The 21,813-nt window shown below is 49.7% G+C and overlaps 1 protein-coding gene across 4 annotated transcripts in view; it reads left to right on the forward strand.

Annotated features, from left to right (window-relative positions):
- VDR (vitamin D receptor) overlaps nt 1-21,813 on the forward strand; it is a 54,280-nt gene that overhangs the window by 23,614 nt on the left and 8,853 nt on the right. For all 4 annotated transcript variants that reach the window (XM_019625822.1, XM_019625818.1, XM_019625821.1 and 1 more), the window contains 5 exons: nt 244-391; nt 10,467-10,597; nt 17,493-17,677; nt 17,871-17,991; nt 20,243-20,414. In XM_019625822.1, the coding sequence (XP_019481367.1) occupies nt 246-391; nt 10,467-10,597; nt 17,493-17,677; nt 17,871-17,991; nt 20,243-20,414 (755 nt within the window). In that variant the 5' untranslated portion in view covers nt 244-245. The remainder of the gene's footprint in view (nt 1-243; nt 392-10,466; nt 10,598-17,492; nt 17,678-17,870; nt 17,992-20,242; nt 20,415-21,813) is intronic.

Consider the following 21,813-nt stretch of genomic DNA (forward strand, 5'->3'; position numbering starts at 1 on the left):
TCCTGGACTTGGGAAATGGAGCCCTGCTTCTGCTCATGGCCAGCAGAGCGTCAGGACAGTAAGCTGGGGGATGGAGAGTCACGTAGTGAAGGCGCCAGAGGACTCCTGGTCAGGCCTGGGTCCTGGGGAGCTGCCCAGCTTTGCTGAGCTCCCTGGCAGATGGGGGCAGAGGGAGGCAAAGGATGCCGGCTGGCCCTGGCACTGACTCTGGCTCTGGCCATGGCCTGGCTGCTGTTCTTGCAGGGATGGAGGCGATGGCGGCCAGCACTTCCCTGCCTGACCCCGGCGACTTTGACCGGAACGTGCCTCGAATCTGTGGCGTGTGTGGAGACCGAGCCACAGGCTTTCACTTCAACGCTATGACTTGCGAAGGCTGCAAAGGCTTCTTCAGGTGAGTCCTCCTCAAGGTCAAGATGAAGCGAGGAAACCAGGTTTCCCATGACAACAAGCACTGCACTTTTCACGTGTCCTTCCTTTCCGTGCCCATGGAACACGCCAGCTCTCACAGTCACTGGGAGCAACAGCACCCTGGTAGGGGTACCTTCTTCCTCCCCTCTCCTCACCCCAGTCATGTTCTCTGTCCCTCTCAGAAATTGCTTCCCTGAGATCACTATGTAAGTCCCCATCTTTCCATCACCCCTTGCTCACAGCCCCTCGCCCTAACCCATGTGTCTATCCTTCCAGAGTGAGCTTCCTCCAACTGATATTAACAGCTTCCTAATCCAAGAGACAGACCTGTCCTTGGAAAAGCCCAAGAACTTGGCCTCAGATCTTGCCCTCCCATTCCAATCAATCTATTTCTTGTAACAAGGGAAACTGCACCCCTGGTCACTCCTCCTCACTTGATCCATGCACATATCTTCACCCATGGCGGGCTTGTCCCAGGTCGCAAAGCCAACCTGAGAATGCCCACACATTGGCTGTAATGTGCCAGCGTTCCTGTTTGGTCAGGGCCGGTTTCTCTACCAGCAGCCTCTTCTATTTTTCTGGGAGCCCAGCATTCCCAGTGCAAACAGCATAGGGAAAGCACTGGAAAGGCTGAACAAAGGAGGTTCCCATCCAAAGCCAGGAAGGGAGGTTGGGAAAGTAACGAATTGCAGGATAGGACTGGGAGCCGTGAGGAATTAGCATTTGGCATATATTAGAAGAAGGCACCCAGAAAAGAGCTTCTGTACAGTAGCCTTGACTGGAGGCAGCTAAAGGGAAGGGCAGTAGCCATCAAGAGAGGAACGAACAAGGACTTGGAGGTTGGCCTGGCTCTCTGGACTGAAGAGCTCTCAGTTTTGAGGACGGAGTGAATCAGAGGCTTTGGGACCCGTGTGGTGCACCCCTCCAGCTCAGGGACTCCTGGGCTCTCTATAAAGACAAGCTCCTGGATCACCTGCCTTCTGTCCCGGTAAGCAGCCGGCCTGGAGTTTCATTGCCTTGAGCAATCACTGGGCAGTGGGGTTTCTGTGGGTGCTAATTGTCTGTTTGGCCTGGCACGGGTTGCCCGCTTGGCTTCTTGGCATCTTGCTCCCCAGCTCGGGGAACCAGACCAGCAGCATCTCTGGCTCCAGGTCTGTTGCCACGTCTCTTGTTCCTTTGGCCTGAAGCCTGCACTTCCTGCAGGGTGGGCCTTCTAGAGTCTGGGCTGTGTGTCCCAGGTGCCACCTGGACCCTTTTCTGCCAGAGCCTGGGAATGGGGAGCTGCTTCTGAGTGATAATGGAGACGAAGGAGTCTGGGTGTACGCATCGGGGCCTGCTGCCTATCATAAAACCAGTCAGAAATGAGTAGGCTGTCCTGCTGGCCAGGCCATTAATTAATTGTATGTCCTCGCTTCTCTTGACTTCTCTATGTTTCAGTTACCTCAACTAACCACACGGCGCATTGATATCTAACTCCTCTACTATATAGAATTAATCTGAGGATTCACAAGATGACATATAAAAGTGCTTTGAAAAACATGTAATACAATATAAGTAAATTATTTTTGAGTCTCATGGGTCAACACTGCTGTTCTTAGTAGAACCCCGCCCTAATAAAATAAACAAAAGTCTCTCCAGCCATCCACCCTCCTTTTGTGTTTTCTCTCACACACCAGAGTTTAATGAGCATCTATGATCCAGGCATTGGGCTAGGAGCTGGCAATGTGGAGATTCTCACCAAAGGTCACATGTCACCAATCTGCAACCCAGAGGTCTCCAGCAGCCCTTGGGGCTGTGTGATTAATTCATGGACCCCACCCCCAAACGCCCTCTCTTCCCAGGCTACCTCCCCCTGGGTTCAGCTCTGGAAGACGGGACCCTTAGATGGCTGCTGGCTGGATTATGACATGTTGAAGGTCAATTCCTCACTAGAGTAGCTTCAACCCCTGTGCGCCTGTGTTTGCCGCCCTTGAGCACATCTCTAGGCTCTGGACCCCTGGGACAAGACCATGTTAGGCATCTGAGTGGAGGGAGGCCAGGCTCCCTCATGCCCAGTGCCAAGTGTGGGAGATGGCAACATGGACAGGGATGGCACCTGGCACATACATGTCACCACAGACCAACAGTATGGCTGTGTTGCCTGTGGGCAGAGTAAGCAGCCATAACCCACCCTTAGCCCCTCTTTGCAGGCTGCTTAGAGTCTGTTGCTGGCCAAAGGCCACAACCCCTGTCTGCAAGGCCTGGCATGATGGGCAGTAGGCTGCTTTCGTCTTGTTTCCCTGGCCTCGGACTACCTTGTAGTTTTACTGTCCCCATCTTGATGACTGAGCCAGGCTGTACTTTCTGAAGAGCCAACATCTCTGTTGTTTTTTGGCTTTAATTTTGTTTGATAAATACACACACAGTCAATCCTCATTATCCATGGAATCTGTGTTTGCAAATTTACCCACCTGCTAAAACTGACTTGCACTCCCAAAAATCAATACTCAGAGCACCTTTGTGGTCATTTGTGGACATGTGCAGAGTGGTGAAAAATTCGAGCCTCCCAATGCACACGTTCCTAGCTGAGACTGAACAGGGCGATGCTCTGCCTTCTGTTTTAGCTCTCATGCGATACACAAGTGTTCTTTTTGTGATCTACTTAATGATATGTTGTTTTGCAGTTTTGTGTTTTTTGAATCATCTTTAAACAGAAATCATGCACAAAACAAGGCTATGTATTGATCGATTGACAAAAAGGTTGTGACAAGAGGCTTGCAGGAGCTCCACCTTGAATTTCTGCTAGCGCAATGGTTCCACATTCACTAATTCAGTGTTTGCGCTGACTTTGTAGAACGTAACTACCGGAATAACAAGGATGGACTATATTTACATAATTTACCCTCTTCTTTTTCCCTCTCCCCCTACTTCGCCTCCTTGGCGTCATCCAAATTCTATTTGGTACTCTTCCATTTTAGTCTAGTTCATGTAGTTGTGTGAGAATCCGCTCGTCACTTCTAGCTGTGAAATCCTGGCCACAGTGTCAGTGGTGGGTACCTTCTCTGTGTCGAGCACTGCAACCTTGGGAACACAAACATAAATGCAACCAAGGCCTTGCTCTCAAGAATTTCACTCCACCCTTTCAAGGCAGTTGTCAAGGAAAGAGCATCACTTTAGCATTGGGTCACTGGCTATTTTCTAAGCGCTGGCAACAATAATCACTTTTGACCATTTAGTGTTGAATTGACTTCAAAGATAGTCTAACTAAACTGCTCTAGAAGCTCGTTGTGGTCATCCCAGCAGGTCCAAGACTCATAAGCAAGGCAAAATGTGATTGTGAAGGTTGGACAATTCTATGGTCAGGAATTAGAGACAATTGCAGGCCAGTCCCTCCTACAAGCTAATTCATGTTGTTCCTGTTCCTGCCTCTCTGGAAGACATGGACATCCTCAGAGAAAGATATTTTCAGTGTGAATAAAAGGTCGACATGGGCAGACTTGTAGATGGTTGTATGTCTTGGCTATATGTTAACAGCTAGGCCATAAGTAAGGGCCAGAAGGGGGAAATACGTAGGTCTACTACAGAGTATATTATACAGTGGATGGTCTGTGAGTGTGGCTGAATCTCTGTTTCATGGATGACTTTGTCCAGGCTCTGATATAAAGGGAAAGGTGTAAAGGACAGAGAAGAAAATCAGAGGGACCCCTTGACGAAGAGAATGAAGGTTATGGTGAAGTTTAAGAGGGGGTCCTGGAAGGCAAGGTCACTGTTTGCCTCTTCATTTTGTCTTCTTCCTCTCTGATGACATCTCCTTAATCGGGACATTGTGAAGTCGTGTGTTGCAAGCGCCAAGCCAACAAAGACAGTGTGGAAGAATGCCTTCTTGTTTGCTAGCCCCAAGGTTCTCAGGGACCTTGTTAATTACAGGTCTCACAGAGTGCAGGGGGCAAAAGGCAAGCTGGTGAGGATCCAGGAAGACAAGGACTGTTCTGGCTCTCAGGAGCTTCACCCAGCTGATATTCATAAGAACCACGATGTGAAGGGAAGCAGAGAAATGAGGCAGATGTCCAATGACTGAAAACTCAAAGTGCTTAAAGGCAATAGAGTAGATAGAGAGGAGGGGAGGAGAGGCCATACAGGGCATCCTGTGGGCACAAGTGAATCAGTCACCAAGAAGTCAGTGTTGCTGGAGAGAACTTTGTCCAGGTCAGCTTGGCAGCTGGCCTCCCCCCACAGCTGACCAAGGATGTGAATGGAACAGAATGAGGGGGGTTACCTACGGATGGGCAATAACCTTAGAAGCTTGGGGCAAGGAGGCCAAAATATTTGGAGAGGGAAGGTTGCTGGGGTTGTCAAGGAAGTCAGCGGAAAGGATAAGATGAAGATCTTACATTTCTTTTGGCCAGTGTTGTATTTCTTTAGGAACTCAGCACTCATCAGGGCTCGCTGGCATGAATCCACTCTCAGCACGCCCTGGGTGTCCTCCCTGTGTGTGGCAGTGTAGGGCCAGCAGAGAGGACAGCCAGATGTTATCCTGCACTTGCAAGCCGCGCATCTCAGGTATGCCTCTGTCCCAGTGGCTGGCTTGTCCTAGAGGAGTCCTTTAAGCAGCCTCCGCTTCATGCTCTTGGCCTTTGGGGGACATGTTTAAATGCTGGTCTCTCTTGGATTGAGATCTGGTAAATTCATGATGAAGACCGTATTATGTAAGAATACCAGAGGCTTTGGAATCAAACAGAGCTTGACTGTAATACCAGCCTTCACACTTATTAGCTACATGACAGAAGCAGTGCCTTTTCTTATCACCTATAAAAGAGGGAGAACACCTATTCTGAAACGGCGCTGAGAACATTGGAGATCATGTGTGAAGGACTGGCATAGAAAGCTGTGAGTAAATGGCAGCGGTTATCATTGTCCCTTTTTAGTGTCTTAGTTCCTGAGAACAGATAATCCTTTCCTCTCCTCTGTCATGGGACCTGGGATGTCAGTGACTGTGATGTGTCAGCAAGGGTCTCTGAGAAAAGGTCCCTGAGCAGAAGGAGTTAAATATCAAGTGTGGAACACGAAAGGCTTTGAGAGACCTTCATGTCAGCCAGGGGCTCAGTGGGAACTGGCTGGTGCTCGGAGAAACTGGACAGTGGCTGCTGTTACTTGCACAAGGGCTGTGGGTCTAGACATCAGGAGCAAGAACATGTAACAATATGTTCTGAGCCTCTGCTGCCTGCAGAGCCCTGCTCTAAGGACGCAGAGAGTGGGGTAAGACATGGCGTCAGCTTCCAGGTTCTCAGATTCTCATTGGGATAGTTAAATATTGCCTTTCCGCACTCCCTCCCATGGCCTCTCCCTGCCAGCTTCCCTTCCTTCCCTTTATGGAGTGCTTACTTTGTGCCAGGCCCTGCATTCTTTAGTTAACCCCTACAACGAACCCTTCAGTAGGGTTCCTTCCATTTTACAGTTGTGGAAACTGAGGCATGGGGGGTTAAGTCACTTGTCGAAGGTTGTGCATTAGGATTTAAACCCAAACAGATCCATCCACCCAAAGCCTGTGTTTCCTTTAAAATTGTTTCATAGCTATAGTGGGTAGTAGATTTGTTTTGTGTAAATGACCCTAAAAAAAATAAAAAGATGCCAACCGTTCAAAAGGGGCATATCTTCTTCTAACCCAATTCTCAGGTCCCTACCTCCTCTGCAGAAGCTGTCACTGTTACCAGTTCATTTGCTTTCTTTCGGATTCTTTAAATCAAAGTGTGTGTATGGGAGGCGGGGAGCATGCTATACTCGCCGTTCCACATCTTGCTTTTATCTAGTAAAGAACATTTCTTCAAGCTTGTTCCCATTTCAGCATTCTTTCTCTGTCCTATTCACAGTAACATTGTTTTGTGTGGCTCTGCTCTGACGTAATGAGCCAGGCCTCTGTGGAGGGGTGTTTTGGTTCCATCTTCTGCTTCCCCAGACAGTGCTGCAGTAACTACCCTCATGCACGTGTCTTTGGGCCCATGGGCTGACTTCCCCACCGGATGAATTCCTGGAAGGAGCTTTACTGTGGTAAAGGCTCTGTGCATTTTACATGTTGGTAGATATTGCCAAATTGCCCTCCAATAAAGAGGCCTGTGCTCTTTACCACAGTGTTAATCTATCTTCTTTTAATGTTGATTTTTTAAAAAACTCACTTTCGATGCCGCCACATACAAATGTGCTGTGTAGGTTCCATCTATCAGGCCACATAGACCTTTCATCCATCAGGGCCCTGTACCCAGACCAGACTCTGAGATTTCTGTGACACTCAGAGCTGCAGTGGCGACAAAGCCCAGAGCTGGTACTTGGCCTCAGGCTTGGGCTTTACCAAGTGTGTCTCTCTCGGCAGGGTCACCTGCTGGAGAAGGACCCCAGTATCCCAGGCCTGAGACTCTGGCCCCAGGCGCTTCATGCTTTTGTAAACTGCCTGTCTCTTGTGTTTTGATGAATGGGTCTCTGGCATGAGAGTCGGTCAATGTCCTCCTTCACCCCTGACTTTCTAGAAAATGTGTCTATATTTAGCCTGCTTGCACCACCCCTAGCCCCTTCCTGAGCAGGGGTATAATTGCTAACCGTGCGGAGCATGACGGGGTCCAGGCTTAGAGAAGCAGAGGCAATGGGCTCCTATGGAAACCCGAGGCTCTTGTTTCTGGAAACCAAATCAGCTTACCGGCAATTAGCACTGGGAGGAAGGCAGGGCAGGGCGTGGGTCTTCAGGACAAAGCCCAGAGCCGGGGCTGGCCAGTCTGGTTGCCCTGGCTCCTGGGCAGAGGCTAGATAACAGCTACATGAGTGGAAGTGCCCTTAGAAGGCAGGAGAAGAGCGAAGAGCTAGACCGTGGAGCCCACGGGACATGGGTCCTGGCAAACAACATGCCGGGCCAGGCATACCTGAAAGGCGGATCTGGGGTCTGGGCCCCGGGAAGGGCCTGTCGCAGCTGGCGAGGCAGCTTTCCATCCCCAAACGCTGATCACACTCCAGAGCCTGATGATGTCCCGTGTGATAATGTTTTTCATGATGTGTAACCTCTGTCTTCCCAGCTACAACTCCAGGGCCTCTCCTCTGATTCTGTATTTAGAGGAGCCTGGGAAGAGCTGTTTACTGTATTTTTAAATAATAATAATTTAGGAGCTTCATAAGTTTATAGGCTGCTTTCTGCATTGCTCAAATAATATGGAGACACACTGCAGGGCTGGTGGGCTTTAGGGCGAGGTATGGCAAGGGGTGAAAAGCATAGGTGGCATTCTGTCCACGCCCTGTTGTGAGATAATGTGCTGGCCAGGGGGACTTTTAACATTTTCTTTCCCTCCCTCCTTCCCTCCCTCCCTCCCTCTCTTCTCTCCTTTCTCTTCCCCCGCCTCCTTTTTCGCCCTCAATACTCCTGGGCTCCATACTACAACTATAAATGTGGAAGCAAGAACACTGCTTCCCCTCCCCCCCCCAATATTTTCTTTTTAACCAAGCTCTTTATTTTTTGGGATTCCTATCCCAGCCTCATAAAAATCCACTCCTATTGTCAGGCCATGTTAGCTGAGTGACTGTCTCCAGCTCTCCTGGGTGTGGAAGCCTGAAACTGGGCTTCAGATTTACAACATGAGAAAGATAAAATAAAGATGGTGAAGTTCCAAAATTCTCTCTCTGAGCAACTTTGCAGTTGGAGGAGGTCCACGGGTGAGGGTCAGCCTGAGGATGGAGAGGCGGGCCTCGGGGAGCTCTCAGCCCCCAGCACAGACAGGGCTGTCAAGAGGCTTTGGCTCACGTGTCTGGAGGTGCCCGTGTGTGCTCTGTTGGTGCCCGTGGCCCCGGAGAATTAACAAGAGCTCTGAGCCAGACAGGGCAGTGGATGGGAGGTTAGAGCAGCCCTGCAGCCTCTGGGGGAAATGCCTGGTTGTTTAAAAAAAAAAAAAAGGCGGGGGGGATGAGAGTTGGCTCTGAATTAGAAACTTCTGGTCTTTGAGTAGGTTTAGAGAATTATGGGTATTATGGGGGCGACCATTTGTGGTAGGGTTGGAGCCTCAAGAACCACAAAGTGGAAGGGAGTAAAGGGGGGAGCCAGTCTCATGTCCTGGAGGGGATACATGTGTCCTGTGGTGAAGAAAGGATGTCATTTCAGGGTGGCTCTAACAGTGCCCAAGGAACTTCCACGCTCTCCTGTCCCTCTGAAAAGCTGTCCCTATGGAGGCTCGAGGAGAAAGGCTTCCTGTTTCCATAAAGGGGGGCAAAAGCCTGGGAGACAGTCTCCCCACCCCGGGCAGTCACCGCAGGAACAGAACACGGCCTTTGCTGGACACCCCTAATAGCCTCGGCAACTCCACCTCCCTGTACAGCCGGGTCTGCTGGTTGCCCCCTTGGGTAATGAGGGTTGTGACAGGCAAGGACGGGCCAAGGCCCAAAACCAACAGCAGTACTTCCTGGACCACTGGGTTGTCCTTCGCCTTGAGCTGTGTTCAAGGGCCAGCTGCCTGGAGCCATTTGCCTGTGGGCTCAGCTTCACTGAGCACCTTGAGTTTCTGGGGATGAAACAGTATGTTCAACCCAGAAGCTAAAAGCTCAGCCTCACTGCTTTAAGGATCCCAACTTGGGAGCCTTGCTGAATCGCCTCTCTGATGTTTCTTTACCTCAGTAGTACCATCCATAAAATGAGGGGGGTACACTAATGATCTCTTGAGTGCCCTAAGATCTTAGAGTCTGACTACCTGTGACTGCCAGCAGAGCCATTCCTCTGTTCTCTTCTCCCCCACCCCACGGGTCAAGTTGGTTTGGTCCCCAGCTGTCCATGTCGACTGATGAGTGTGTTTGTCCTGAACCCCATGTGCTCATATGTCCTAGTGAATGTGAACACTAAGTCATTTTTCACCAAGCAACATAACGCGTGTGTGACATCTGGAGAAGATGATATCACCAGCTCATCTCTGGGAGAGGGAAAAGGTTGGGCCTGAGCCTTTGCTTCTGAGGCTTGGGCATCCCCACAGCTCCTTGGAAGGTGCTGCTGTTCACAGAGAACGTGCTTCTGCCACCGTCTTTCCCCAGCTGAATGTTGTCACCTGTCCTAGGCCGAAAAAGTGAGGCCTTCCTTTGCCAGGGCTGAGGAAAATAAGAAGAGTCTCTAGGACATGGATGATGAGAAACCTCTGCGGAGGTATCTGTATGCAGCTTCTCAGTATCCTGTGTGGTGTGGCTAGCAGCAGGGGAGGAAGCTGGAATTCGGAAAATGAGCGCACGCGCTCTCTCTCTCTGTCTCTGTCTCTCTCTGTCTCTCTGTCTCTCTGTCTCTCTCTCTCTCTGTCTCTCTCTCTCTCTCTCTCTCACACACACACNCACACACACACACACACACACACACACACACACACACACTTATACAACGGCTACCAGGTAGGTGCCGGCTTCCTACCTAAGAACCTCTGACGGTTTTCTGTTCTTATAGAACGGTGCTTCCTCTGCCTTTCAGAAAGCCAAGGCCAGACCCAGAGCTCCCACCTGCTCATCTGGCCCCTTCTCTTTCTGGGCAGGTTATCTGGATGTCTAAAGCTACGGCTGGGCTTTTCTCCCTTCTCCATGCACCTGTGCACATGTCTGTCCCTGGATTGGGCATGCTCTAGCTACAGATGTCTGGACTCTAGAAAGTTATGGCTGAGACTAGCATCCTCACCCCCCCTTATTATATAATGGTTCTCACTGCGATAATTAATAGCAATGAGAGCTCCTTTGCAGATTTCAGTATTTTAAAACATGTTTGCTAGGCTAATTCACTCATATACTTATGTAATTAATACACAGAGTGGGAAGTAGACTACTATAAAAGTGGATAAAAGCTATGATGGGGCAGAGCAGGCAATGGAGGAGGAGGGCACAGTTGGCGCACACAGCCTGGGGTCAGGGGTGGTCACTGAGAGTGGCCCAGGGGCTGGGCTGAACCCCAGTCCTCTGTGGGAGAAGTGGAGATCTGGGGGCCTGACGGGCAGGTCCCCAGGGCCGCAGCCCCTGCAGGCCATTCTCCAGCATCCAGGGCTGAGGAGCTGGAAGGCAGGTGACCCAGTGGAGGGTGTGTGCTCTCTTGGCAGGCGCAGCATGAAGCGGAAGGCGCTGTTCACCTGTCCCTTCAATGGGGACTGCCGCATCACCAAGGACAACCGCCGCCACTGCCAGGCCTGCCGGCTCAAGCGCTGTGTGGACATTGGCATGATGAAGGAGTGTGAGTGTCCAGGGGCCAGGGCAGGGGGTTGGAGTGGGACTGGGGGCAGGGGAGGCTCTGGCTGCCGTTTATGCACGTTTGGCCCGAGAGGCGTGCCCGCTCTGCCTCTGTAGCTGCTGGCTTCCAGGACCCGCTGCCTGGGGAGGGTGGCCGGAACTCCAGCGTCAGAAGCACCAAGGGGTCCTGAGAACCTCTGTAGGATCTGTATATGTGTCTCAGGAGCCAGGAAGAGCCCCTCCCGTGTGAGGGCTGTGAGGAGAGAGGCCGGGCACTGCCTTCATGGGCCCCCAGGTCAGCCTTCCTCTGAGATGTCATCACGATGCTCACAGCAACTTGTTCCCTGGACCCAAGGGGAAAGAATGTGGCTCAAGGACCCCAGCATTCTTTGGCCTTTGGGAGAGGGGGCTGCTGTGGTTGAGGGGGGAAGGAATGATGGGGAGAATAAATGTTCAGGGCCTGGCTGGCATCCGGGTTCTGCCCCACCCCAACCTTCCAGCTGCTTCGGAAGGGGGTGGTCACTTAGAGTGGCCCAGGACCTGAAGGCTGGTGCCCGGGGGGACTGGGCGGAAAGATTTTGTGAGAGGAAGCACAGGGCTCTCGGATAACCCTCTAGATCCAGACGAAGAATGAGGAGCAATCCGATAGGACTTCCTGTCCAGCTCTGGGGGTGGAGGACAGGACCAGTAGGACAATTCCGTATGTTGTAACTGCTGGACTTTGTATCTGAGCTCTAGTACCAGTTACTTGGTAACCAGAGTGGCCATTGAATTCAGCAGATCCTGGAAAGGGCTAGCCAGGCCCTCCAGGGGCTTGAGGCAAAAAAGGCACTGGGCCAGCCTGGGAATGGGTGCCCTCTGCACACTCAGCCCCTGCTCTGCCCCTTGCTCACTCCTGTCTCAGTCTGCACCCCAACCCTCTCCCAGCCCTGCGGTAGGGCCTAGGCCCTGCTCAGCTATGGGCCTGAGGAGGCTCAGGAGGGGTGCTCAGATGCAGACGTCCCTGGAGGCCCTCCTGACTATGGGGCTGTTTTTTGGGGGGGAGGGCAGAACATGCGAGGAAGATGTATCTGGAACAAGAAAAAAGTCACAGGACAGGGCTGAGAGGATGGGAAATTTCTTCCTTGATAGGAAAAAAATTCTCTGTTGCTAGGAAACAGAGGCAGAGTAGAGGCCCTCGCCTGGGGCCTCATTCTTGGGCCTTGACGGGCTCCCTGCTGGTGGGTCTCAGCCCCTCACTCCTGATCCCAGCTCTCCAGCCAACACTGGCAGTCATGGAAGAAGTTTCCAGGCCGTGTTCCTCCTCGCCCCCACGGGAGCATGCAGGCCCAGACAGGCTGATCGCTCCGTGCCCAGTCCTTTGCCCCACCCGACTTGTGTTTATCCTGGAGCAGTCGATGCTCAAGGCCTGGGTGCCTCCTGGGGCTTCTCACACATTGGCTCAGTGTGGCCTGCTCTGTGTGAGTCGCTAGGCTGGACACACACCAGATGTAATGCGCACAGTCCCTGCCTCTGCACCCAGGGAGAGTGCAGCCTCCAAAGGACAGGGATCCCGGGTTCTAAGACTCCAGCCAATCAAGAATGGCACAGAATAATACCCCTGGGAATCAGTAAGGCCCCCAGAGTTCTGGTCAGGGCCTGCCTCACAGATGTACCAAGGCCCTTCTCCTGTGTCTCAGGAGGAAGGAGATGTTCTATCAACCTAGAACAGGAAGAACACTTGGAAATCATCTGAGACCCAGAAAGGTAAAAATATCAGTATTGGAGTGAGAAAGCAAGCTGGGACTAGAATCCAGCTCCATGTCCCCTCCCAGATCCCTCCCGGTGCCCACAGAGAGCACTGCATCCATGGTGATGAGCAGGCCTGGAGCGTATCAGGGTGCCCCTGCCCCAGGAACTCCATGTTGGGGGGTGGATGCCCACCCCCAGCCCCCAGTCAGCTTTGTGCCTCAGCCACCTCAACCCCAGCCTCAGTGACCCCCGCCAATAGAGCCCTGTGCCCCTGCCCTGTATATGCCCAGTGCCCACCACTCTCTAGATGCCAGTGCAAGGAGCTCTTCTGGATTAGAGATGGGCCCCAGAGTTCCAGTTAAAATAGAAACCTTGGTCCAACACTAAGCTCTTGGTCCACTGCCCCAAAGGGAAGATCTTCCAGGGACAGCTGTGGTTCCCTGCCTCAGGTCAGCCCAGCTTTGGGAGGCCTGTCAGGGTGTCTGGGCCTGGAGCTCATGGCTCGTATCCCTAGGATTGAGGCTCATTTATCACCTGACCTGGCTGTTGTCCCCAAAGCCTAGCCTCCTAGAGATAACTGAGTATCAACATTTGTAAACCACAGGACACCCAGGGCTTCCTGTGAAAGGAGCTGCAAACCCATGTGTGTTCTGATGGGGCAGGGAGGTGGCCCTTCCCTGGAGGAGGCATAGGGCAGGGAGGGATGGGCCTGGGAATGAATGTTTATTAACCACCTACTGAGTGCAGATAAGTGTCAGGCACATGCGTGTTCTTAAGTTCTTACAACAATCCCTAAATATGCAAATAGTTGTTAAAATTTAGTAGATGAGAAAACTCAGAAGAAGTAAAATATCATGCCTCTGAGTTAATAAGATGATGATAGGGGCATTCTTGCCTAGGTCTGTCTGTTTCCAAAGACCAGGCCTGTGGGCTCCCCGCCAGCACAGTCCCTCAGGCACCCACCATGGGCCAGAGCTCTTCCACTGTGCATTTCCAGGCACTTCCTGGGGCCCAACTGGGTGGGCTGAAGAGAGCTTTGTTCCCTCTGAAGACTCCCCTTCTCTTTCAAGTCCTAGGTGATGTTATGTCCTTAGAGCCCAAGACATTTCATAGTTGAGTTCTTGCTTCTTATAGGCCTGTCCTGCACAGAACCATCTATGTGATAACTTGTTTAATGTTTTTACAGATGTACACCTCTTCTACCCAGCATTAGCACAGCACCTGGCACATAGTAGGTGCTCGATAAATATGTGTTGAAGGATTGAATATTAGCTCCCCGTTATGCTTCTTTGTATATTTACATCTCCCACTGGTCTATAGATCAAGAAGATTCCCCCAAACCTGATATTACCTGTGTCATTCGTTGGAAAACCTTTATGTCAACTTCCCTGATGTCTGTAGGCCACCGGTGGCAATTTGAAATACTTTTAAGTTGTTAGTGCTTTCAGATCTTGCCTCTCTAACTTGCTTCTAGACTTCATGGAGAGTCTTGCATCAGAATGATTTTCCCAAATCCACTTTCTCACACAGCAAGGAACTTGGAAGGAAGGAGAAAATCTACTGGGTAGTCATGTGGCTTTCACAAAGTCCGTGTACACAGCTCATGCACTCTATTCATTGGGGAGCCCATCAAATGCTCTTTCAGAACCTATTGGCTCTTATTCTAGGTCAATGGCTTTTAACTTCAAAAACATGTGTCCTCCTACATGATAGTAATGGCATGTTTAGTAGCAATTCATTGAGAAAAATTATTTTTAAAAATCTCCTATGAAATTAGTAGCCCCTTTAAACAAATGACTTATTTCATAAATCACAACATCTGCATATGTGAGAGGCATATGACTTATTCATTCCCCAGACAATGTGGCCCGGAGAGAGGCTGATGGGTTGGCGGCCTCTGTTTGAAACCAGTAGATCCCAGCAGCATTTCTTCCTCTGGCACCGCACACGGGAAGGTGGTCGCTATTTGATATAAGTGATCCAGAGGAACAATGTCAAAAGTTAACCTTGAATCTTCTTAACTTTGTCCTCTCGAAGTAAATCATTTACAAACTGTATTTAATTTTTCACACTCTTCAGATGGATTTGGACGCTTTGTGTGTTCCATGCTGAGGACCAGGGTCCTACTGTGCAATTATAGCCAATTGTAATTAGATGTCATGGTTACGACCTTGAACTCTAGAACCATACTGGCCTGGCCTGGATACCAGCTCCACCACTTGCTAGCTGTGTGACTTTGAGCAAGGTAGATAGCCTCTGGGCCTCAGTTTCCTTATCTGCAAAATGGGGATAATAGCACCTGCCTTAAGTGGTTGTTATAAGGACTAAATATATGTGAGTTAATATAGAAGAAGCACTTAGAACCATGCCCGGTACCAAAAAAAGCTCTATATATTTTATTCATTTTTATTAACACTATTTTTTATTATATAAAACTTGATCTCCAGGATTTCCAGCTCCCAACAGATTTGAAGACACTCTTAATGGGGAGAAAGGCACACTTCTAGGGGCAGACACCAATAGGGAGAGACAACACACAGCTTAACAGAGAGAGGGAGACTGAAAGTCATGAAAAGTAGTACAAGAACTCAAAATCATAGCAGGCTGGCTCATGCAGGGAGACAGCCCCATATAATTCTGAGGTCATAACCTTGTTCCTACAAAGTCCAGTAATTGTTCCGAATGATGCCTCTGGATCATCAAGAAAAGGTTACATGATGTTACAGGTATTCTGTTATAAGGTATTTTGTCTTGGAAATACTTTGATAACAATTATTTAGATTAAAAAGGTAAGTTTGGCTCACTTATCTGGTGGCCTGGCATTCAGTGTGTGCCATCCTTGCCATTGTAGGGTACATGCAGTGTTGGTGCACTTCTCACTGCCCTTTCCTGATCCCAGGACAATGACTAGCACATAACAGGTACGAGCCATGTCGATGTGTTGGGTGTCCAATCTGTCAGACTATGAGCAAGCACCATGGCCAGGAAGCCCCAGTGGGCTAGCCTACGCAGGGGAAACACAGGAATCATAAGATGTGGCCCCTTGCCCATAAGCAGCCTACAATTCTAGTGAAGGAGGCCTTGAACTTCTTGGGCTGTCTCTATACAGACATTTATTGGAAACTTTACTAATAATAAATATTATAGAGTGGAAGACACTTGGTTACCGGTGTTTATAGGAAAAACAAGACATAATGCAAAAACAAGAAATGAGAGCTCAGTGTAGATCAGGGCAATCAAGAAAGCCTTCATGGTAATGGAGCTGGCTGTATGCTGGGTGCTAAAGAACGGGTAGAATTTGCACAGCTATTGGGGAGAGAAGACACAGCTGGACAGGCATCCAGCACAAGTAGAGATGCAGTGGCAAGAGTGAGCAGGTGGTGTTCACAGGTCAGCAATTCCAACATGACTAGAGCAGCAGCTGTGTCCAGAGACACTGGGAAGTAAGGCTGGAGCTTTAGGAACAAGGAACTCATAGAGAATCTTGACTTTAGTTTGGAGGTGGTAAGCAATAAGGATCCAGGAAAAGTTTCTGAGCAGGAGAGTGACATTGTAAAACAACAAGGGGTTGTTCAAGCCTGTGGACACCCATGGCGTGACTGGCAGGGCCAGCCCCCTGTAGCTCCAGCCTCATCGCCTCTTCTGCCCATCCCTTGGGTGAGCAGGAAAGACCAGACACCTAATCTTGGGTCCTCGAGGCTAGGGCCTTGCACCCTGCCTTGACTGGGATGCTCCCTATTCCTACCTCTCCCACCCCATTTGACCTCTTGGGGTCTGAGCAGACACCCTCCGTGGGAGGAGGGTTGGCAACAATTTGAGCAGGTGAGTCAGTTACCTGGGCGTGGCCTCCTCCCAGCCTTCCTTTTACCTCAGCTGTAGAGGGAGCATGCCATCTTTTGCTGCAGGCTTCCCTTTCCTGCTGTGCCTGAGGCTCTGGTTGCCCACTCCCACCCTTCATAGGCTCTCCCTCACCCCCCATCAACTTCCCTGGCCTCACCCCACCATAGGCACCTGGGCCAATGGGCCTTTCTTAAAGCCTGGAACCCACCCACTATGAAGTCTGGTTCCTTTCCCTGCTCTTGTGAAACTCCCCATGTCTGTGGGCAGAGGCCCTGGCAACACCAGCATAGAGCAAGTAGCTACAGGCCGAGGGCCCCAGTGCCCACTCCTGCTGTCAGCTTTCTGCAAACCCCGGCCAGGAGGTCTGTTTGCCTGGCTTTCGTGCCAGGCATCCCTTCTCCCAGCACTGCCTTCCCGGGCAGCTGCCCAGCACTACCCGAAGCCCCTGCACAGCATGAAGGGGCATAAAGTCTCCCCGTCCTCAAACACCTGGCTAGCAGCGGAGAGAACTTCTCTGATTAGAACTGTGAGGTGTGATCATCGGTGACTTCTAGAGGACTTGAAAACTTCCTTGGGCAGAAATATCAAGACTTGACAGGTTGGAGGAGGTGTTGTTTTGCAGGGAACCAAAGAGAGAAAGTCTTTCTACCTTGGTCAGAATCCATTAGGTGCCTGTGTTCCATGCCTGGAAACTTGGCCATGAGAATGGCCATGTAGGTAGAGGCGTCGTCTCAGCATCCCCTACTTTCCGATACTGTGACTGTCCACACAGTGACTCTTTCACCCTTCCTTCCCCCGATGCCTCCCTCAGTGTGAGGGAGTATGAGAGGAGTGAGAAGGGTGAGAATTCATGTTGATTCTCACTGCATTCGGTTCTCAGAACAGTCCATCTTCTGAGGGAGGTGTTTATCCCCCTGCTACCCCATCTAGACACACTTTATGGAGGAAGAAACCAAAAAAAGGACCTTAGCAGAGATGATACGGTCCAAACTTCTCATTTTATAAACAAGAGAACAAAAGCCCACAGAGTTTAAACAGTTTGCCCCGAGCTACACAAGGTGTGCGTGAGAACCCTGCCTCCCTAATGCCTCGACCATCCACCACTCAAGTCCTCTTTTTCCTCCTCTCTCACGCACCTGCCTTTTCATAGAAAATCCAGTTTTCCACCGGTAGGGCGAGCTTGGATTCCCCATGGGCAGGAAGGCCCCCACTGGGCTCCGCGTGTGGGGGACAGCCCTTCCACCTGTGCCTTTAGCACCTAGAGGCAGGTTTCCTGGAGGAGCTGAGGCCAGGCCCTCTGACGATGCCCCCACCCTCCCCGCCCACAGTCATCCTGACGGACGAGGAGGTGCAGCGAAAGCGGGAGATGATCCTCAAGCGGAAGGAGGAGGAGGCCCTGAAGGACAGCATGCGGCCCAGGCTGTCTGAGGAGCAGCAGCGCATCATCAACGTCCTGCTAGACGCCCACCACAAGACCTACGACCCCACCTATGCCGACTTTAGCCAGTTTCGGGTGCGTCTGCCCGCGGGGGGCGGCCAGAACACGGGGAGTGGGACGGAGGGCGAGGACGTCCAGGCACAGAACCAGGAAGGGATGGGAGGCTACCCTGTCCCCCTCCCAGGGGAGTCCTCCTGTCAGAGATCAGGGCCAAGGTAGGAAGGTGGCCCTGAAACGTGTGCTTCTGATATCCATCTTTCCCTTCCAGCCTCCAGTTCGTGGGGCCGAGTGTGGTGGCAGCCACCTGTCAAGGCCGTCCTTGAGACAAATGCCCAGCTTCTCTGGGGACTCGTCCTCCTCCTGCTCAGATCACTACACCACCTCCCCAGGTAAGAGGGACTGCATGCCTCCCTCCCTAGTGACCGGGAGACGAGCCCAGAGCTTTCCCACCTGCAGGGCCTAGGCTGCGGATGGGAGGGTGGCACTTGCACACTGTGGACCACACCGTGTCTGGGAACAACCCCTTTGTACAGAAGATGTGGAACTTGCCCACGGGCCCACGCTGGGGAAGAGGCCAAGCTGGGGTCCAAGGCAGTATGTATCTGCAGAGCCTCTGCTTTTCCCTCTAAGCCAGGCATCTGCCCCTGGCCCCCTCCCTGGGGCTGACCTGGTTCCTGTAAATGGCATTTTGAGCCAGGGTCCTCTGGGGGTTTTTGTTTGGTTGGTTTTTCCAGTTTTATTGAGATATAATTGACAGATAACATTGTGTAAGTTTAAGGTGTACAGCATAATGATTTGATATACGTACATGTTACAAAATGAACATCCATCACCTCGCATAGTTGCAAGAAGTTTTTCTTTGTGATGAGCACTTTTAAGATTTACTCTCTTAGCAACTGTCAAATATGCAAAACAGCATTGTTAACTGTATTCATCAGAGCCTGAGCCCTTTGGAAGGTGGTCTTCGGTGTGGAAGGAGAACATGTGGATCCCACTGCGGCCCACCTTACCCTGGAGCCCTGGGGACCGCTAAGGCCCTGGAGGACCTGTCACCTCCAGCTCACCCTTGCTTTTCCTCTTATATTCCTTTGCTACCTTCATCTTCCTGCCTCCTCCTCCTCCTGCCCTTGTCCTTCATTCCCCTATCTCTCACCCAACCCCAACCCTGCTGCCCTCTGTTTAGGGCCTCCCCTCCCTGCTGGGAAACTAGAACCCTCAGACATGGTCACCTCCAGGCTCATTGATGGATCTGGGCCCAGATCCAGAATAGGCAGTAGGGGTCCCAGTGCCAACCCGGCAGAGAGTGCATTGGAGCGAAAAATTGTGTCTACCCACCCCACTGACCACTGCATGGATTAACTGACCCTCCAAGCCTCTTACCTTGCTAAAAGTTGCTCTTTTAGCAACTTTCAAATATACAAATATATCAAATATCCCTGTGTTAGTTTTCTCACTTGATGGCATATTCACTTACATCAATGAGGGTCAATCTGCATGTTATAGGTTGGTCTGTACATCAGCTTTTGATAATAATTCCATATTTTTTAGGAGTTTTGATACTCTCTCATAGGTGCATTGTTTGGAGGTGGTCACCCCCACCAGCAGTATGGCCAGTAAAGCATATATTTATTTAAATATTCAAACTAGTTAACATTTTTAATTTTTAAAAATTACCACACAAAAGTAGTACATGTTCATTGCAGACATTAAGAAAATAAAAACTCAAGTTTATATTATGTAAAATATTTAATTCTACTTCCCAGAGATAATCATTGTTAACACTGTGATGCATCTGTTTCCCATGTTTGTTTTTTAAACACACATATATATATATATATATTCAGAAATGGAATTGTGCTATACACAGTCTGGCAATCTGCTTTTTTCTCACAATAGCACATTGTATCATATTTTCACATAATTCTGTATACATCTAGAATATCGTTATTTATGGTTGCATAGTATTCTGAGGCATGAATGTATAATAACATATCTGAATCCTTTATCATTGGATATCTAGATTATTTACCAGCTTTTCATGAAGATAACTACGCTTGTAGCTAAATATTTGCGCTTATTCGAAATGTTTTCCTTATGCTGAATTCCTGGTTGAAGTGTAGGATTTTGACCCCTGTTGTCAAAGAGCTTTCTAGATGACCTGTGAAGATTTATGCCTCCTTTAGTGCCCCAGCACTGCACAAGAATTGCCTAATTCCCTGCACCTTCACGAACAATGGTATCCACATTTAAACATATTTGTTTCTAGTTTATAGGTGAAAAGTGTAGATGTTCTACTTGGCAGTTCTTTGATCACTAGTGAGGGTGAACATTGCTTCCCGCAAGTTTATTGGTTCCAAAATTATTTTTGATCTGAGATCATTAGGAACAACATATGAGGAAGTCTCGTTTTTTAGACTATCTCCGATCTTTGATTTTCCTGCCCCACTCTGCTGAAAGAAGAGACAGGGGAAGCCTAGAGGGAAGCCTGGGCTGAAGTGTGACCTTAGAGAGAGGCAGTCACTGTGGGATTCCCAGCTGGCCCAGCTGCCAGGGTGTCGGAGGTCTTCATAGGGCCACGCTGGAAGAAGCCTGGCTCAAGTATCTTTAAGTCGTTGCTGCTCTTCCCCCATCCTTCCCCAGACATGATGGAGCCAACCAGCTTCTCCAACCTGGATCTGAGTGAAGAAGACTCAGATGACCCTTCTGTGACCCTGGACCTGTCCCAACTCTCCATGCTGCCGCACCTGGCTGACCTGGTCAGTTACAGCATCCAGAAGGTTATTGGCTTTGCCAAGATGATCCCAGGGTTCAGGTAAGAAGCTTCTGGGACATCTTGGGAACTGAGTCAGAATCCTAGAGTGAGCTGGGAGAAGGCTCAGAGATCACCAATCCATTGCTTAAAAAGATAGAGAGTCAAGCCCTACCCCAGACCTCTGAAATCAGAACTTCTGGGCGAGGGCCAGTAATCTGCATTTTAGGAAGAGTAGCCCATCCAGCATTACTCAGCAGGTCAGCACTGGAGAGCTATTTGTCCCTCACACTTTCTGGAAGATGAAACGGAAGCCCAGAGAGGTTTCATGGCCAACACTGGGATTTCTAGTGTTGGAGCCAGTGTGTCAGAGCCAGGTCTAGAACTCTTAGTTCACTGCTGTGCCTACTCCAGCTGGCTTGGGTTTAACACTCATGTATGTCTTTAAATTAAACCTACATTCATCTTCCACACCCAGTTCTGAAACTAGGATGGAGTGATGGAGGGGAAAAAGGGTTGGGCATGAAGACTTGTGAAGTCATTTAAGAGTCCTAGAGGGAGACAGACTTATGGGTATATATGACCTGGGCATCCTCTGCCCAATTTACTCTTCACCCAAGGCCATTTCCTAACTGTGCTGAGGCCTTTCTGCTCAAATGGATGATAATAAGGACTTCTACCAGAGTAGGGATCCTCTGTTGTGGATTCATTCATACAAATTTTATTCATTCATTCAAATATTTTATTGTTTTGGTAATAATGGCACATATAATGCATATATTTAAAGAGTCATGCAGTGTCAAATATTCTTAAAATAGTTAAAATTTGACAATTTTAGGAGATACATTGGGAGTAGTTCTATCTATCTATCTATCTATCTATCTATCTATCTATCTATCTATCTATCTATCTTTCTATCCTCATTCTTCCTAAAAGTTTATTTAGAACTTTGCCATAAAATAAATATACAATGTGGTTGAAAAATAGAAATAAATAAATTAATATCCAGCATTATTACCATCATTTCAAGCCGTGGCAATAGGTGCAGTTGTAGCAGCAGGAGAGGAATGCTTCCTAGACGCTGCTCAGACTCAGTGCAGGAATACTGGGAGCCTGAAAACGATAGGACATTGACCAGCTCAGAGGTGCCATTTCTTGTTTTGTGAATCTCTCTGCTGTGTAGGGAAGCCATCAGTTGCTGTCTAAATGACCGCATTACCAGCTAAATGATGGTCATTCACAGAGCTAAACCAAGCACTTCCTAGTTGGTTTCTGCCCTGAGACAGCTGGCTCTGTATTATTTTATGCCTCTCTCTCACCAGCCCAAATACCTGTGACTCTCCAGTGCTCTTCCCCTGGAATTAATGTGAAAATTGTAAAGAAGAGCAACACATCAAGTAGCGTTGAGACACTTACTGTATTGCACCTTGTGGTTGCGGCAAAAGGAGTAAGGGCCGCTCTG

This window comes from Hipposideros armiger, unplaced genomic scaffold (genome assembly GCF_001890085.2).
Source record: "Hipposideros armiger isolate ML-2016 unplaced genomic scaffold, ASM189008v1 scaffold_640, whole genome shotgun sequence".
Classification (NCBI taxonomy): domain Eukaryota; kingdom Metazoa; phylum Chordata; class Mammalia; order Chiroptera; family Hipposideridae; genus Hipposideros; species Hipposideros armiger.